This window comes from Coturnix japonica, chromosome 6 (genome assembly GCF_054131305.1).
Source record: "Coturnix japonica strain WE chromosome 6, WE-NBRP24, whole genome shotgun sequence".
Classification (NCBI taxonomy): domain Eukaryota; kingdom Metazoa; phylum Chordata; class Aves; order Galliformes; family Phasianidae; genus Coturnix; species Coturnix japonica.
The window spans coordinates 24227213-24243999 of record NC_140668.1 but is presented as its reverse complement, the minus strand read 5'-3'; the positions used below and the strand labels follow the sequence as shown (position 1 = coordinate 24243999).

The 16787-nt window shown below is 45.8% G+C and overlaps 1 protein-coding gene across 9 annotated transcripts in view; it reads right to left on the bottom strand.

The window, feature by feature from the left end:
* Positions 1–16787, bottom strand: part of RANBP10 (RAN binding protein 10) — a 48990-nt gene that overhangs the window by 5036 nt on the left and 27167 nt on the right. For 6 of the 9 annotated variants that reach the window (XM_085550966.1, XM_015873678.3, XM_085550968.1 and 3 more), the window contains 9 exons: positions 11087–11254; positions 7751–7773; positions 5276–5460; positions 4491–4603; positions 2984–3092; positions 2019–2167; positions 1490–1685; positions 967–1091; positions 15–160 (listed from right to left, as the gene is read on the bottom strand). In XM_085550966.1, coding sequence (XP_085407092.1) covers positions 15–160; positions 967–1091; positions 1490–1685; positions 2019–2167; positions 2984–3092; positions 4491–4603; positions 5276–5460; positions 7751–7773; positions 11087–11254 — 1214 coding nt within the window. Of the gene's footprint in view, positions 1–14; positions 161–966; positions 1092–1489; positions 1686–2018; positions 2175–2983; positions 3093–4490; positions 4604–5275; positions 5461–7750; positions 7774–11086; positions 11255–16787 lie in introns of all 9 variants that reach the window. The other 3 variants (XR_014947454.1, XR_014947455.1, XM_015873677.3) reach the window with 3 other exon arrangements.

Sequence of the window (16787 nt, the reverse complement as noted above, 5' to 3'; positions counted from 1 at the left end):
AGGCCCAGGCTTACCTGAAGCATCTTTTTGTGCAGTGTGTTCTTCCCGTATTCTCTGCACAGCTGTTCACTCAGCATCTGCAGCTCCCGTCCAAACTGGATCATCCGCTCGGTGGCAGCATGGTTCCCTCCACAGAGCTGCCTCTGGGGACAGCTGTCTTCTAGAAGAAAGGTAGGGGAGAAGGAGGAGTTGTCTCATTCCTCACCACAGCTCAATGCACGGCAGGCTGCCTGCCCTTCCTTAGCCATAAATCCTTCCCCTTCAGGAGCAGTTAAATGCTGTTTATCCAAGCAGAGGCTTTTTCTGAGCCCTGCACTACAATAGTGGGCTGTGGTTTTTGCATAGGGCAACCCTGAATTCTCTTTAATGCTTGCAGACTACCTACAGATCAAGTCCTCTGATAAAGATCATGGGAACTTGCAGCTCTGGCTGTGTGTAAGGTAGTCCACACACCACAGAAAACCTGGTCTAGCAAACTCTGGTCTCAGTCAGAGATACCAAAACATCTCCAACTTTCCAATGTTTGGTAGCTATAAGATGCCAGTAATTGGAGGAATTCCCAGTTTCAGAGGTAATGTTGCTGATTCCTATCTCCCTCCAGGCTGAAGCACCCACAAGCAAGATAGTTCTAGCTGACCATACTGTGCCTCAGACCCTTTGCAGCTGGGAATCAGTCAGTCTTTCAGCTCAGTTCATTTCTTCAGCTGTTAGAAGTGCCTGGGCTGCTCTGTGCTGGAATTCACAACCAGTGCTAAACAAACCTGTGACTCCTATTGCCTTCCACAGCCCACAGTATCAACAGCACTGCTATGAAAAGTCAAACCTAGTCTCAGTTCTGAGACAGATCTATTTCCCTGGTAAAACTGGTATACTGAGAACTTCATTCACCCCATGATCCAACTGCTACGTTAACTCCTGATCTCAGCTCTTCCCATCTCCCATTGCCTCTCCTGCCTGAGGCCCTACCCATGCTGGATTCATCTGTCTGTAGGATCTCTTCGTGTTTGTAGGTGCCATTCATTATCCTGGTGGATGAATTTTCCAGGACTCCATTGGGGTAGTGCTCAGCCTCCATTTCCATCTCGCTGTCGCTGCAGATAAAAGAAGAAAGGAAAGTCAGATGTTTACAGTAGGGAAGAAATGAACAGCTTGGATGACAAACGATACCCAACAGCGGCCAGTTGACCACAATTAGCTGCCAGTTAAACCACAGGAAGCAAGATGGTTTAATTCAGTGCAATAAAAATCATTGCCGGTTTCTGAAGGCAACTGATGAAAACAGGTTCCTGTTATGAAAGGAGCCTGCAAGCCTGAGCCAGAACAGGGAACTGGAACAGGTCTGTGTCTGCTGGGAACAGCAGTGACCTTGCAGATAGGAAGAGTTACTCTGTTGTTTAGAAAGAGCAGGACAGATGCTCTTCAGACAGAACACCGAGCCCTCTCCCACCACATCACCCTCCTTAGGGACCTACAAGGAAGAAAACGATACCTGGTTTCTTGGTTACTCGTACTACTGTGCTGCTGAGATTTGGTAGAATCTGTAGAATTGGACTCTGAGTAGTTCACAGATGAGGGGGAGGAGGAGGAGGAGGATGATGAAGATGAACTCAGCGTTGGGTATTTACTGTGACTCTGTTTGCTTTTTGTGGACATGACTCCATTGCTACAGGTAGGACTATCTGCTCCTGAAGGTTAAGAGAAGGATGGGAAAAATGAGACCAGACTGACACTCTGCTGGGAAAACAACAGTTTATCAAGTAGACCTCAAAGGAAGACAGCAAAAGACCAAAGATCTTAATTATCCAGCAATATTAAACTCATGGGGTTTAGAAAAAGCACAAATGAATATGGAAAGAACCACACTGTTCTTTCAAAAGGGGCCCTATTGGAAAGCAAGCAACATAAGGGAAAGGAGCACTTTCAGCACAGAAAGCAGAAGGTAATGCACAGTGCAGCAGCCTGCCTTTAATATTTGCTCTTTGCACTGGAAGACGTAGGAAATAAAATAAAGCACCTACCGGTACTGTGAATGTGTGAGTTGCTGGATCCGTGTCTGGGACTTAAGCTGGGGGACCCAGGGTAACTGTCCTGGGATCTGGGGCTGCGTGCACTGAAACAACGGACTTCACTGTCTGTCCCGTTCACCATCTCCACAAACTGCCGACACCTGATTTCATGGGAAGGAAGAAGAAAAGGGCGCGTGACAGCCAGCATGTTCTGCACTGCTGCTTCCTCACTACTGCCTGCAGAAGCCTTAGGAATTGGACAGGAGTTATTTCTTGGCTTCAAAAGAGCCGTTTCAGACTCCTGGTATATTTGTATTGTGAGTACTCTGAGTTCATGTAGTGCCACGCGGGTGCTAATGAATGCTGAGAACCACACTGAGACAGACAAGCAGTATAACAGCAGTCACCCTTCTTTTTAGCCCCACACCTGGGGGAGCACCAGGATCATCAACACAATGTTCCACCTTGGCTAGCATCAGTGAAGGCAGAGAGAGGGAGAAAAAGCATTTTGGTGTCAATGGGGCCATAGCATCAGAGATGAAACTCTTCACAGATTCAGATGCAGGCCTTAGAAATACTCCTCCAGTTAAACAAATGCTCCCAAGTCCGCTCTGCTCTGGACCCAAGAGAATCACTGTGATGCTAAGCCTGCTATGAGGACACACAGTGAGATAAAGAGAGTTTTCTTAGTCCCAAAACACAAATTTATTTCCTTTGCATTGTTCCTTTATGACATGCTTTCATTTCCACCATCTCCACAGGTAGTACAAAATTAGACCATGGTTTTTCAGGGCACATACTAAAACTGCCAATGAGAGTTCACCCTTCTACTCTGTAACTTAGAAACACTGGTGACCAATGGAACCTCAGGCAGAATTCAGACCAAGGTGTGCAGCCTCCCTGGATGACTGAACAGCCCCTTATCTCCTTCAGCTTCACATTACAGCATCAGGGAGCAGAAAGCTATTCATACTTACTTTAGCATGAAGAGCAGGTTGGGGTTATGTTCTAGGAGGCCAGGGTACAGCTGCTGGGTGGCTTCTATAGCCTCTCCGACTCGGCCTGCTAATACTAGCTTCTGTATTCCTGAAAGTAAAAGGAAACCTGTTGACACACAGGGCAGGCCAACACTCAGAGAGCAGTCTTAGGTACGTCACACAGCTCCCCACTACCTCTTCACACAAGGGCTAGGGAAGAACTGGGGAGCACGCTGTATTTATTACAGATTAGGATGAAGAAAAGTCTGTAAATGTGACAGAATCTGTTCGGAGCTCAGAAACACCTGGAGCATCTGAAAGATGACGTGGGTGCACCGGGGTGGAATGCTCTGCACCTTTACTCCTTTAGCCAGAGGAGCTTAGGCAGCAGTGGGAAAGTCTGAGGACACGACAGCTTGATGGGAGCAAGGAGGGTGCTGGGGAAGTTAGGATTTGAGAGGGGAAACCCCTGGGTCTCCTTCATTCCCTTCTGTTCCTTCCATTTCCTTGCTCACAACTTTCCACGTCCCACTGCTTTTGCCAGCTCTCCTCCTTGCCTTGTCTGGCAGCACTCACAGATGTCTCTGCCTTTTCTACCTTCTTCTCTTTTTGTTTCCCCACCTGTGCTCTCTTCACACCTTTATTTAAGCCCCAGCTGCAGAGCTCTGTATTCCTTCCTTCCAGGCTCCCTTGTCACCTGTGCTCACAAAGATCAGACCAGGTTGTCTCGCATACTGGGAGACCCAAACCAGCAAGAGCACCAGGTGGGTGAGGGCTGCAAGGCCTGGGAAGCAGACAAACCCATCAGCACTAACCATACAAAGGCACTAATGGGCAGCAGCTCTGTTACTCTGAGCAATGAGCAAAGTATCCAAACTAACTGCATGCTGGCTCAGCACATGTGATATACGGAGGTGATGCACCTGATGTGTGATGGCCATGTGAGAAACGGTTCACAAAGGAAAGGGAAACACACAGGGCAGGGCACAGCCTGCATTCAGTGAGAGAATGCAGAAAACACACCAATGTTCTGTGAGCCTGTGGTCTGAGTCTGTGAATAGAATGGCTGAAAAAGCAAAAGTGCAGCAGGAGAAAGCTGCAAAGCCTTATTCTACAGGAGCCAAGAGGGCTTACATGCTAAGAGATGGACCACTGCAGAGGAAAGAGAAGTATTCAAGGCAGACAACAAAACATCAATTCTTAGAACTGTAGAATCATAGAATCATTTGAGCTGGAAGGGACCTCTGAAGGTTATCTAGTCCAACATGCTCATTGCAGGGACACCTACAGTTCCATCTGGGACTAGAATAGTGGCACTGTAAGGGATCCACGGTGATCACTGAGTCTAACTCAAATCCAAAGGAACCTCGGAAGCACAGTGACTTCAGTTCAGTGCAAGTGATGAGATCTATTCTCCACCAGTCTGGCACTACCTCTGTTCCAGACAGCAGTGCTGCAGTCAAATAATGCAGCCAGAATGCAACATGTGACCACCCCATAGACTTACTTTGTCTGTTCTTTATTGAGGTCTGTTCCTCCTGGATTGCAGTGTCTGTGACCCTGGCGAAGGCAGTTGCTGTTGAACAGTACCCATGATGAACCAAATAGGAAGAAACCATACTAGAAAACAAGAGAACACAACTGGATGAAGAGGCATTGGTAATGCAAAGTAATCCCGATGCAGGAAAAAAAAAAAATCAATAGAAGTTGTAATTTCAGTGAACAAACTCAGCTCATTACCAGGGCTCTAACAAAAAACCAAAACTTCCAGTGTATACACAGTACTTATGTAATTACTGCTGCCTAAAGGTCATCTGTAAGAGCTCACTACTATGTAAGTGCCATTGATGTCTCCTGGCCACATAAGACACAGCTCCCTCTCTCTATATACACAGAAAATCCCAACCTCAGAGAAGCTCCTGGTTTTCAGGTAGACCTCAAGGAGCCCCAACATTCTGATCCTTTCTTTCTTTCAATTCTGGCCCTTAATTTCTATTATCACTTATTTGGCCAGCTATTATTGGTAATTGGTAGTTGAATCCACTTGTGAACTCTAGGCATTAAGGAAGGAAGATGTTAAACAGGACTGGAGCCAGTATTGATCTTTAGACTCCAATCAGATTCAGCACCAGTGATCACCACCCTCTGGGCTCGGCCAGTTTTCAAACCACAGAAAACAACAGAAGAGAAAGTAAAACAACACATATTAGATTTGAGCAACTTTTGCCATAAGAAAGCAGAAACGGGCATGTAAGAGAACACAAGAAGCTGAACAGCAGAACAATGACTTACTTCTGCAGCATGGCTTGCCACTCGCCTAGCCTGTCTCCTATGGGAAACCGCTTAATGGTGCTTTGAATCTTTGCTCGCCACTCCCTCATGTAGTCCTCGATGTCAAACACAAACGGCTGCTGCCCAAAGTTGGCATCCACTATCTCCCCTGGAGTCTGGAGGCCCACCGTAGGGTACAGGTTTGACTGGGAAGGAGAAATAAACATGCATTAAACTCAGCTTTCTCTTACTGGTTCTGGTTACGTGGTTTGGTAAACCAAAGAGCTGCTCTTTAAAATGAAACACGTAAGAGAACAAGAAGGGGCAGCAGACCCTTTACAGGTAAATCTCAAGGAACCTCATGACTTACTGCGCAGTTATTAGAAGTTACTGCATAAAACCAGAGCAACAGGTTCAACCTCAAACAGCAAAACTAAGTACCTTCCATTGTTTCAAATGAACTCCCTTATTCCTTGACAAGAACAGCTATCAGGGTATTTTACCCATCTGATGGTAAGGAAAGGGATGGTAGAAGAACTCTTAGGTGAGGACTTTGATGACTCCAAGGCAGCATGCCACCCACACAAGGAATTATCAACAGATGAGTTTTATTATGACAGTGAGGCCTTGGAGGGTGACAGAGGGACAACAACATCTCTGTTCTTGGGGATCTTCAGAACTTAACTGGGTGCAGTACTGCACAACCTGCTCTAGCTGTGAAACCAGCCCTGCAGAGAGCAGGGGTTCGGCATGATGACTGGACTTGAAGATCCTTACAGTTCCCTTCCAACTCGGGATTATTTTGTGATTCAATGACCTTTGGAAGTTCCTTCAAGCCTAAATTCTTCTAAGATTCCATTATTTTGTGGGACGTGGCATCAAGATGGTGAAGAGGCAGCCATACAGATGAACTCAGATGAACGCTCTCAGTATTATGTCATGGAGGAGCAAAGGAACAACAGCAGCCCCAGTAACAACAAGGATCTACTGCAGGAGTGCAACTCCCTGTCAACAAACAAGCTGTCAAGACCTGGAAGAAACCCTTCTCATTTTGGTGACCCTCCCAGCCCCTCCTGTGGGATTACACGCAGCCAGACACCAGCTCACCCCAGATCTCTCTTCTATGTGGAGCCCCACTCTTGGTTCCTCAGTGGTTTTCCAACCTTCTCCTCCCTTTGTGCCCCTGCAGTCCCACTCTGGGTCCTTCCACATTCTTTTTGCACATTTGTACTCTCACCACACATGGCTGCTTTGCCGAGCAGGACTAACCTGATAAGGGCTCGTGTACATAAACAGAGCCAGCCATAAGCACTGATTTATAGAGGGGAAACCCCCTCTGTGGGATCTCCACTTCCATTTGCAAGCAGTTACTCCTGTATTAACTTCAGCCTGTGCATTTTTTTCCACCTACACACACTTGACCAAATGTAAACACTCTTCAAGGGGAACTGAAATTTGGAACAAGCTGAAGCAATTACGCATCACTGTGTGTCAGAATTATCCCAAGAAAACATGAGTTTCAATTACAAGTCCCCATTTCAGCTTCCTGCTATGGCAAATATGGTGTCTTCCTCACTTGTCTCCAAAAGGGGAACTTTGCAACACACGCTTTCAACGTCACAATCACCAAACTGATAGCGTGCACCTTCATTTCTTGTGTAGTCTCATTGCTACGTCAACACAATCACCCTAAAGGTGACTGAAGCTCAAGAGGTGGAAAAGCAATGGGGCTTAACCAGCCCACCTTATGTTCCTGCCTGGATCACAATGTTGTAATAAATGAAAGATATCACTTGCAAGCTGTATCAACCTCCTATTTCCTACTGCTTCAAGATTTCTCTAGCAATAGTTGCACTGTGTAAATTAAAAGCCTAATGTGGCTTTCGGATCTCCCTCCTCAGGAGGGGCAGCAGACTTAACTCTCTGGAAGAGCAACCAAGAAGCAATGGACTGAAAGCAAAACGGGCCAGAATTATAACCTACTATGGAATACACACACGTGTGCAAGAGAGGGAAGAACAAAATCATTGCAGGAGATCAAGGGAGACTGAAGAACAGCAGGACAGAGAGATGCCCTGGGCAAGAAAGGAAAGAGCTGGGAATAACATCACTGGGCATTTCTGTGCTCTCCGATGGCAGAACATAAGACCAGCAAGTGACTTTGCGCATACACTCCCCACACTGGATGCTGCCTTTGGAAGACAGTGACCCGTAACAAAGTCTGAATCCAGGCTTTAATTCCAGGAGAACGAGTGACATATTCTTTGAGGTGGTGAGGGAACAGAGGAGGTGTGTGAACAGCCCACATCCCAGCCATGGGACTACGAAGTTTCAGAAAAGAGAGCCCCTGCTCCATTCAGCACTGTGTTTTACTGCTCGTTTTTTATCAGGGCATGAGAAAAGCAAGTTTATCATTTCAAAAATCACATCCCCATCCTCTTCCCCCTCCCTTCTGTCTGCAATCTCAGTTATAATACTGAAAAGAGTTGTACTTACTGGGAGGTCCGTAAAGGCTATACCTGTGGGGACAAAAAATTACAATTAAAAAGATAAAAGATATTTTCCCTGCTTGACGACATCCCTACCATGCTACAAAACGTTACTACACCTCAATCAGCCCCATCTCTGACCCTGACTTTCACCACTTGTCACACTGAGAAGATCCTTCCCTCCCCAACTGCTCCTCTGGAGAAGGTGGATCTAGAGAAAGGTCCTAGAAAGCCTAAACCTCTTGGAAATCTCCCCTTAAAACATAATTTTTCCAAACAGTAGCTCCTCTTTGCTTTGCTTCTCCCTCTGTTACTCTGAAGGAGGTGCTTTTCCAGGCACACTTTGTGTATAGATCCAGAGCTTTGGTCTGTAGCTGCTTCTCCTTAGCAGCTAGAGACAGGAATGAATATCCCAATGCTTTCCATTACAGCTGGGGAATGTTTTTGCCTCTGGACCAAGCTGCAGCCAGGGACACCTGAGGAATACTGTGCAAAGAACAGCTTCATCCTCCACGATGCTGTTACAGTTCCAAATACAAGCAATGGAGAAAACGTGTGTGGTTTCCCATTTTGTTCACTTTGACATATGGGAAGAGAGATAGAGCAAAACCTGCTAGAAATCACCGCTAGTCATAGCAGGATCCATTTCTGCTCTAATCCACATCCCACTTCAGCCAACCCTTCTTTGCTGCACTGAAAAGCATTACAGCCTGCATCAAAGCAAGAGGACACCATTCTCTGATGTTAATGTTATGCCTGTTTTATGGGGAGATTTCAGGTGGTCAACCAGTAAAAGAAAAGCTGCAATGAATCAAAGAATCATGGAATGGTTGGGTTGGAAGAGACCTCAGCAGCCACCCAGTCCCAACCCCTGCCATAGGCTGGCTGCCCCCACCAGGGGCTGAATTTGAAACTGCACTCTCTCCAGTACTTCCAAAGCCTGGATCCAATGTGAAATACAGGAGAAATGTAAAGATGTAAGAACTGGACAGCTCAAGAAGTTACAAAACAAGAGTCAGTGAGTGAGAAGCCTCTTCTATAGGTCCATAGTGGCAAGCTGATTGAAAGGCCTTCACTTTAAATGAAGGGTCAGTGCTGGGGAGCAGTGTGAAACACCTTCACCTGCTGTGCTGTGGACTGCAGTAAGTGCCAACATATTCAGCAAGATGGGCACCTTAAAGACTAGATTATCAAATATCAGCCTGTGAAATACTGCCTTAAGTTGTTGAGGAGAAGCATTATTGTGCCCATGTAGCTCAACTCAGGTAAAACTCTTATTACAGAGAAACCAGGCAAAATGGGTAACTTGGTCTCCCAAGAACCTGCACTCGAATTCAGACAGGACATCTATGCCAGTGCTTCAGAGGGTTGCATGCTCTTTCTATAGCCTTGCAGGTCCATTTACCTCGGGTTGCTGTCTAAGTTGTGTATTTGAAACACCCCCTGAGCAAACTCATCCACTTAATCACAGAAACCTACAGCAGTCGCATTCCCTAATCACAGCCTACATCCAAGACCATCTGCTTAACGGCTAGAGCCCCACAGTTCTCACTCTTCTTCTCCTAATTCACCCTCACCACACTCCTAGCCCTATCATCTTTTTTCACTGCCAGGACCCCACTCAGAACTTGTCCAAAGCACTGAATTATAGCAGCCAGAAGATACTGAAGACATTTTCCAGAACAGATAATTCAGACTACATATGATGTCAAACAGTTCTCATGTGATGGCTCCAAGCAAAGATCAAGACTCCATCCAGAAACTGTGATAGCCAAGATAACAGTACCTACACAATGGTCCTGAAGGAGTCACGATGAAGAGAGAAAATATTACATCTAAGGCAAGACAAAGCTACGGTGTGTTCACTGAAAGTGAGACAAATTAAAACGCCCAGAGGCTGGGCTGTGAAACCTGCTGCCAAGTTAACTGCCATCAAAAAGGGGCTCATGAGTCTCATGAATATTCTCCTATCTGCTGCAGCATTATGCAGTGACCTCATTCCCTACAAGGAGAGAGATTCAGCCTCAGCAGCTGGAGACTTCACATCAGGGTATGCCAACAGAAAGCACATTCAGCCCCTTCCTGATAAACCTCTGCAAAACACACAGCAAAATGTCCCAGTCGCTTTTGTGGGGGTCAGGACTACAACTGATGGCCTGCTGCTCCCCAGCACTTCAATCACTGCCGACCACATCAGCCCTCCTTGCTGAATGAAACCATTAGAGAATGCCACAGCCCCTGACTGACACTGTTAGATGTTGCTTTCACACCTCTACTTGTCTTCACAGTACAGAACTGCTCAAGGATTGAGTTCAATTTAGAATAATACAGCTAGTGATTGGTCTCGCTAGGTAGGAAACCAGAAGTGTTCACCAGAAGCAGCAGCCCGTTTGCTGGGCTCTCTGCTGTAGCTCCATCTCTCATGTATTGGGAAGCCTTGTATTTTTCTTACCAAGAACTCACCAGAGATTGTACACATTACAGGCACATACTGCACTCCAGGCCTGTTCCTTCCTTCAGCCCTGCCAGTCACTCAAACAACTACTCTGATAACTCTTTTAATTGGGTATTTTTCTACCAGCTTCTTCACTGTGATTCAACAAAGTGCAACTGTCACAGCAAGGAGAAGCAAAGGAAATGAGTGTTTGTCCCCTATTTACTGCATGGCTTATAGAAAAACTGACCAGAATTTATCCATGTCATCCAAGAGAAAGATACTTCAGCTGAAAAAGGACACAAACTTTTATTTTAGACAGATGAGATACAATAGATGCCTGGAAAACACCTGTGAGATGCTCCTTTGGACAGAAGCCTTAAGTCCTTAGCTTTAGGAGAACTACTAGAATGACTGTGAAATAAAGCAAATTGTAGGTCAGTGTTTACGTCAGACTGCTTATGCTGAGCTAACATCTATGTTTGGGAATACTTGGAACAATGTGTTCAGCTTATGAATGGACAAGTTCCTTTAAAAAGCAATGATGCTGGTAACTGTGGTTTTGTAGCTAGTTGAATAATATACTAAGCTTCCCACTTCTTCACTTCCCCATTGCCCTGCCATTAGCTGTCTTATCTAATCTGCCACGCAGAAGCAGAAGAAAGGAGCAGAATCTGGGGACTCAATCCCAACCTACTTAAACTGAGCAGTACAGAAACCATTTTACCTGTTGGAAGTATTTATGTCTTGAAGCCAACTTACAATCCTGACTGCTGCTGAGTGCTCTTTCTCTCTCTGGTTTCTTGAAACTTACCCACAAATATGGAACAGGAGATAGAACACGTGAAACTTATTACAAGCAAACAGCAGTTGAGCACCTTCCTCTTGAGAACAACTTTCCTTACTCACCTAAACTGTGGCCATTTTTTGTGTAGAAGCAGGTATTGTTGATGAGGTTGACACAGCAACCGATGACATCTCCAGTTGTGAATGTAGGGCCATAGGGCTGTCCTGTCCCCGAGGAACAGAAGGAGTGCCCATCATCACCGTGGTACCCATAAGAATGTTTATCCCATCCTGAAGAAAGACAAAAGAGCATGTCAGCAATGAAGGCATGTCAACAGTGAAGAACAACATGGCAACTACAGCTTCCAGGACACCATTTTTTTACATGTAGAAATGCTCAGTGTAATTGATAACTGCTGTGTTTTAAATTGATATGGCTTGACATACACTGTGCCAAACTGAAGCAGAAGCACAAGAAGGGGCTCTGACCATCCCCTGATCTTACCCAACCTACAAGCGAGAAGGCAACAGAGGACCAGAGAACCTGCTAAATGTGGAGCAGCATGTGGTAAATGGACTACAGAAGAAATGAAACAACACTCGGCTGAAATCAGTAACTGAATCATAGAATAACTGAATCACAGAATGGTTGGGTCAGAAGAGACCTCAAAGTCCATCCAGTTCCAACCCCTGCCATGAGCTGGTTGTCCCCCACCAGACCAGGTTGCCCAGGGCTCCATCCATGGCCTTGGGCACCATCAGAGGACTCCACACACTCATGGTTTCTCAGAAAAATGTAAACTATTCAGTAGATGTCCAGAGCTTCCAGTTCATTGCACTACAGTGCAGTAATGCCAATAGAAAAGTCATGGAATGGTGCAAGACTGAAACACGGACCTGAGGGCAAAGTCTGTGAGTGAAAGCTGTGACAGAGCCCTAGCAAACCACAGCCTACAAATGGTGAATGATTCCCCATTAAGTCTCACACCCACAGGGACAAATAGCCATCCCCGCTGCCAGCTCTGCCCTCCCCAGCTATAAACAAGCTGTGACACCAGCTCCAATCCTGTGTCATGTCCTCCTACAGTACAAGGGCAGCAGCACCCTCAGCAAGATCAAAACCAATGCCAAACAGGGCTGCCAAATACAAAGCAGGGAGTGATGGAGGCTCTAGAGTTAACTGCCAGAATTCCCCTGCTGACTCCTTCCAGTAAAAATCTCATTCAAATATTAACATGGCTCCTCTCTACTCTCTCTTATGTTTTCTCTGCTGCTAATGATATACAGGGTTAATTTCTTTGACTCATACGTTGTCCAGTGCTGGATCTGGACCTAACCCAACAATAAGTGCATTAAATCTGTCAGCCTCATCAAATCACCACGGTCATCCTAAAAAAACAAGTCGGTTTCCTCTGAGCACGCCCTGTATTTGTTATAAGATGCATGGCACTAATTATATGCCTGACCCTTACTTACTTATTAACCAAACAACCTCACCATCATGGTAAGGGTGTGCAGGTCATTTCAGGACTGGCAAACTTCAGCCACCCTTTTGGAATTCCCTACCATTCTCAGTTCCAATACTTGCAGGTCAAAGCTATTTGGGCCCCATTGATCTAAACAGCACCTTCCTGTTGGAAGACGTTTGGCATTCTCTCTTGTTACCAGCAGAGTGGGCAATAACTCATCACACGCCTGTTATCAATACATCCTCTGCCTTTTCTCTGCTGCAAACTTGGACTTTTTCTGCATCATTAACGATTTACTACCGCCACCTAGTAATAAGTCCATGGCATTACAATCAGTTCTTGACTCCCTCTCACTCCAGAGCGTCTTTATAATCCTAACACTTCAAAAGGGCTGAATGAGGCTTCCCAGATGACTTCCCCACACTTAACTCTGCAGATCCTCTTGACAGCCCAACCTTTGTCCTGCCCTCACTGAAGCATTTCCAGTTGTGACCCAGCAGGCAGAGATGAGATTTTATCTCTATCTATTCTTTAAAAGAACAGCCATACGGGATATTGGGTCAACCTAGACAGGGATCCTGTTCAACACATAGTTGCCTGTGAGATAGCAGAACACAGGGCATGAAGCATCATGCTCTTATTGAACACGTCCCAACTGTGTCCAGCACAGACACACAGAGCCGGATGGAGATTCTATTTAATTAGAGCTCCTCAAAGGATTTTCTTCCTATGGATTTCCCCAGTCCTCCCATAAACACACATAAATGCCCACACGATATCTGCAGGAGCACACGGCAATGAGTTCCACAGCATGACTGCAAGCTGTGTGAATCCAGCCTCCCCCTATTTGGATTTGGTACCTTGCAGTTCTTGCACTGCCCAAGATGGCAAACCATGTACTCAGCCCCCAGAATACACATACATCATTGTATAGGCTTCTACAAAACCCCTCATAATGACACATTTGCCTTTCTAGCTTATTCTAACCATCATCATCTGGACCTTTCCCAGGTTTACAGCATTGCTTTCCACAATGGAGATGCAGGTGCACCACAGACAAGGGAAGCGGGTTGCAGTTGTTTTCTGTACTGGCCCCATGTCCTCTGCGAGTTAATCCCAGCATTTTCCCGTTTCTAATCCTTTCTACCACTGATGTTTCCATGAAGCCTGTTTTTTTTTTTCTGTGTAGCCTTTTCATTGTGTAGCCTAAAGTGTCACGCTGAGTCCTAACTGCATTAATGCTCCTGCCCATCAAGGGACCATGCTGCTCTGTGCTGACCCTCACCTGTCACTGTGCCCACCCCTGCAGGGCCATCTCTCACAGCCCATCTCCAGCACCTTTCACCTTACTGCCCACAGCAGCTCAGTGTCCTTCACAAAGTGCCTCCTTGATGCTCCATCACTCCTTCCAAGCCATTTCTGACCACTCTTGGCAGTTCTGCCAAGCCCAACCCTATGGCCACCACCTCCAGCACAGGAAACCATTCCCCCCATCCCTTTCCTCACTTTTAAACAATTCAGAATCCCCATTGGCACATCTCCCCTCAGTCTGCTCAGCCTCCACACCTCACCCAGGGAACTTCTTAGAAGCCTTCTGGACTTCCAAGACAAAGACAGCAACCCAATGGCCACATCCATGTGCCTGTTGGCTCCCCATTAACAAAAGTCACGTCCTGTTTCTCCATATACTCATTACATCTGCCCTTCAGTAGAGCTCTTCAGCATTTGTTGCACACCAGACACTGAGATTCCCACACCCTTTGCTCTCTGACCCTTCCGAAGCCCTGAACAAGAGATGTAACACTTTCTCATGCAGAAGTCATTGAATAGTCATGCTAGATGCTGTTTCATGAAGCTCCTCCTGAATAAAACAGATGGAACGGTCTTTTCCTCTAAGAAACCACCTCAGGTTTCACATACTGAAAAGAAACCAAAGCGAGGCAGCCTTCTTACATGACACGTAGCCTGGGCAAAAGCCCAGCTCTGCAAGACTAGCAGATGCTTTAACCTGCACAACTCGTGCACTGCCCTTTATATCAGGATTCAAATCAGAGAGCTCTCTATCAGCATTGGTTTATCTTGATCAAAATCACCATTTGCTGTTCCAGAGCCACATGCCTTGCACAGAGACAGTGGTTGGCTATTAGGAACAATTTCTTCTTGGAAAGAGTGGTGATGCAGTGGTACAGCTGCCCAGGGAAGGGAGTCCCCATCCCTGGAGGTGTCCTAGAGCCATGGGGATGTGGCACTGAGGGACATGGTGGTGATGGGCATCTGTGCTGAGCTCTCCTCTGACACCATGCCAAAGGGCAGGCCTGCAAGGCCTAGTAATCATGGAAAAATGGCTGTTTCAATAAGACACACCTTGACACCACTGCCTCCCCCTGCTCTGCCATTTGTCATAGTTAAAAGGACTGCAGTCAGACAGGCTGACTTTACCACTGATACGTGGACTTCATTCCAGAGGAGAAACGTGTTCCGCGAGATTTATGCCACACATTCATGGTAACCTGCAGCTGGTGCAGAAGCTGCTGCAAAGGGCAGGGCCTCAAAGAGATTCCCCAGCAACCTGACCGGCCATCAGGAAACCTGAGACATCTTAGGAGGTAAGTGATGCTGGTGAAATACACACTTGGCCACATGAAGACAGGAGTTCCTCAGAGAAGCTGAAATGAGATGTATGAACAGAGGGGTTGTGTCCGCAGTGCTCTCTGTAAAGCTGGAGGCTGGTTCTTCAGGACAGACTTGAGCAGTCACCCAAGCTCTGCACAGAACCCCTGCAGCATCTATACCTTTCCAAATGCTACCTGCACCTATTTCTTTCTTTGCAGCTGGGTCAGACAAGAACTTATGCCAACACACTGAAATAAACCAAACAAAACGTCAGCAAGACTTACTGAATACAAATACAGCAGAAAGAGAAGCACAAATCTTGCTTGGGGAGTGGAACCAGCTACAAAGCCTGACTGCAGACCATCTTGCAGTGTAGTTTCACTGTGCCAGTGGATGTGCCTTTGCTGTCTGTTAGCCCATGCCAGAAGAGCTCAGTTTTGCCACTAGCAAAGGGAAGGTTGTGCTCCTGCAGCTTTGGAAGTTAAATGCTTCAAGAAGAGATCCTCAGCGTACAGTTCTTACAGAGCAACACCAGGTGATGCTTATCAGAGACTGCCTGCCTTTTGGCAGGGCTGGCTATAGGTTTGGCTCAGGGACTATTCCGTGGTTTTAAATACAATATTTTCACTTGAAATTGTGAGAGAGACAAAGATTGGAGCAAATCCGAATGGCAGAAAGTCAATGTACCTAAGCACAAAGTAACACTGTACATTTTCCTTTTTAACATAATTGACCTTGCATGGCAATTTATAGACCGGATCCTCGACTCCTACCATTTGGCAGTCACTAGATATTAACTAAGCTTCAAAACAACATCAAACCACGGCTGATGCTTAATTATATAAATTGACACTACCCATTGACTCATAGAGAGAAGAAAACAAAACCATCAGCCTCTGGATGGCTGCAACATGGGCCATACCTAATCAACAAGAATGTTCTGTTCCACCTGCCCCACAGACCTGTTAATGAATCCACTGCACTATGACTCGGCATGCAGCTCACCACAGAACACAGTAACCCAGATAAAATCCTACTTCCTTAAATGAATAAAGATGGCAAGCACTCCTGACTTAGAAATTTGATGGATCAGAGAGCTGCAATAGATTGAACGGATCATCTTCCAATTCAAACCCCTCTATGAGTCCACAATGAAAAGCCATTTACAGAGACTCTGAGGCAGAGTAATTCAATGATTCAGTCAAAAACAACATTAGAGCTGAGTGGGGAATGCAGGCAGGTAGCACTCCTTTACCATTAAATCATCCCCTAAAAAGCTATCTAGAGAGATAAGAAAATAACAAACAGGAACGTTTATACAGACACAAAACTTTATTGAGTGGGACTTCATCCAGAAGAGCAGCACTTCATGATAGGAAGAGCTGAAATAAACGCTTCTAGATCAAGAAATTGAGGTCCCTCAAGTACCTTCCACATCAATTAATATAAAGTAATAAGGTTTTCAGAGGAGGACTGTATTTATTCACCCATCTGAGGCTGCAGGGAAATCTTGCTTTGTGATGATATTATCTTCCATCTGAGAGGCTCATATAATAAGCACAGCCACTATAAAGACCTTTTTATCTGTAAAACCATCAGCACTGGTTACAAAGGACTGATAATATACTTAATGGCTTAAAAACAACTACAGCAAATGAAAGAGCAGTCGTTAACATTACAGGTGACAATTAGAATGTAAGTGGTGTCTGCACTGCTAGACAGCGAATATTGCTGCTAAGAGC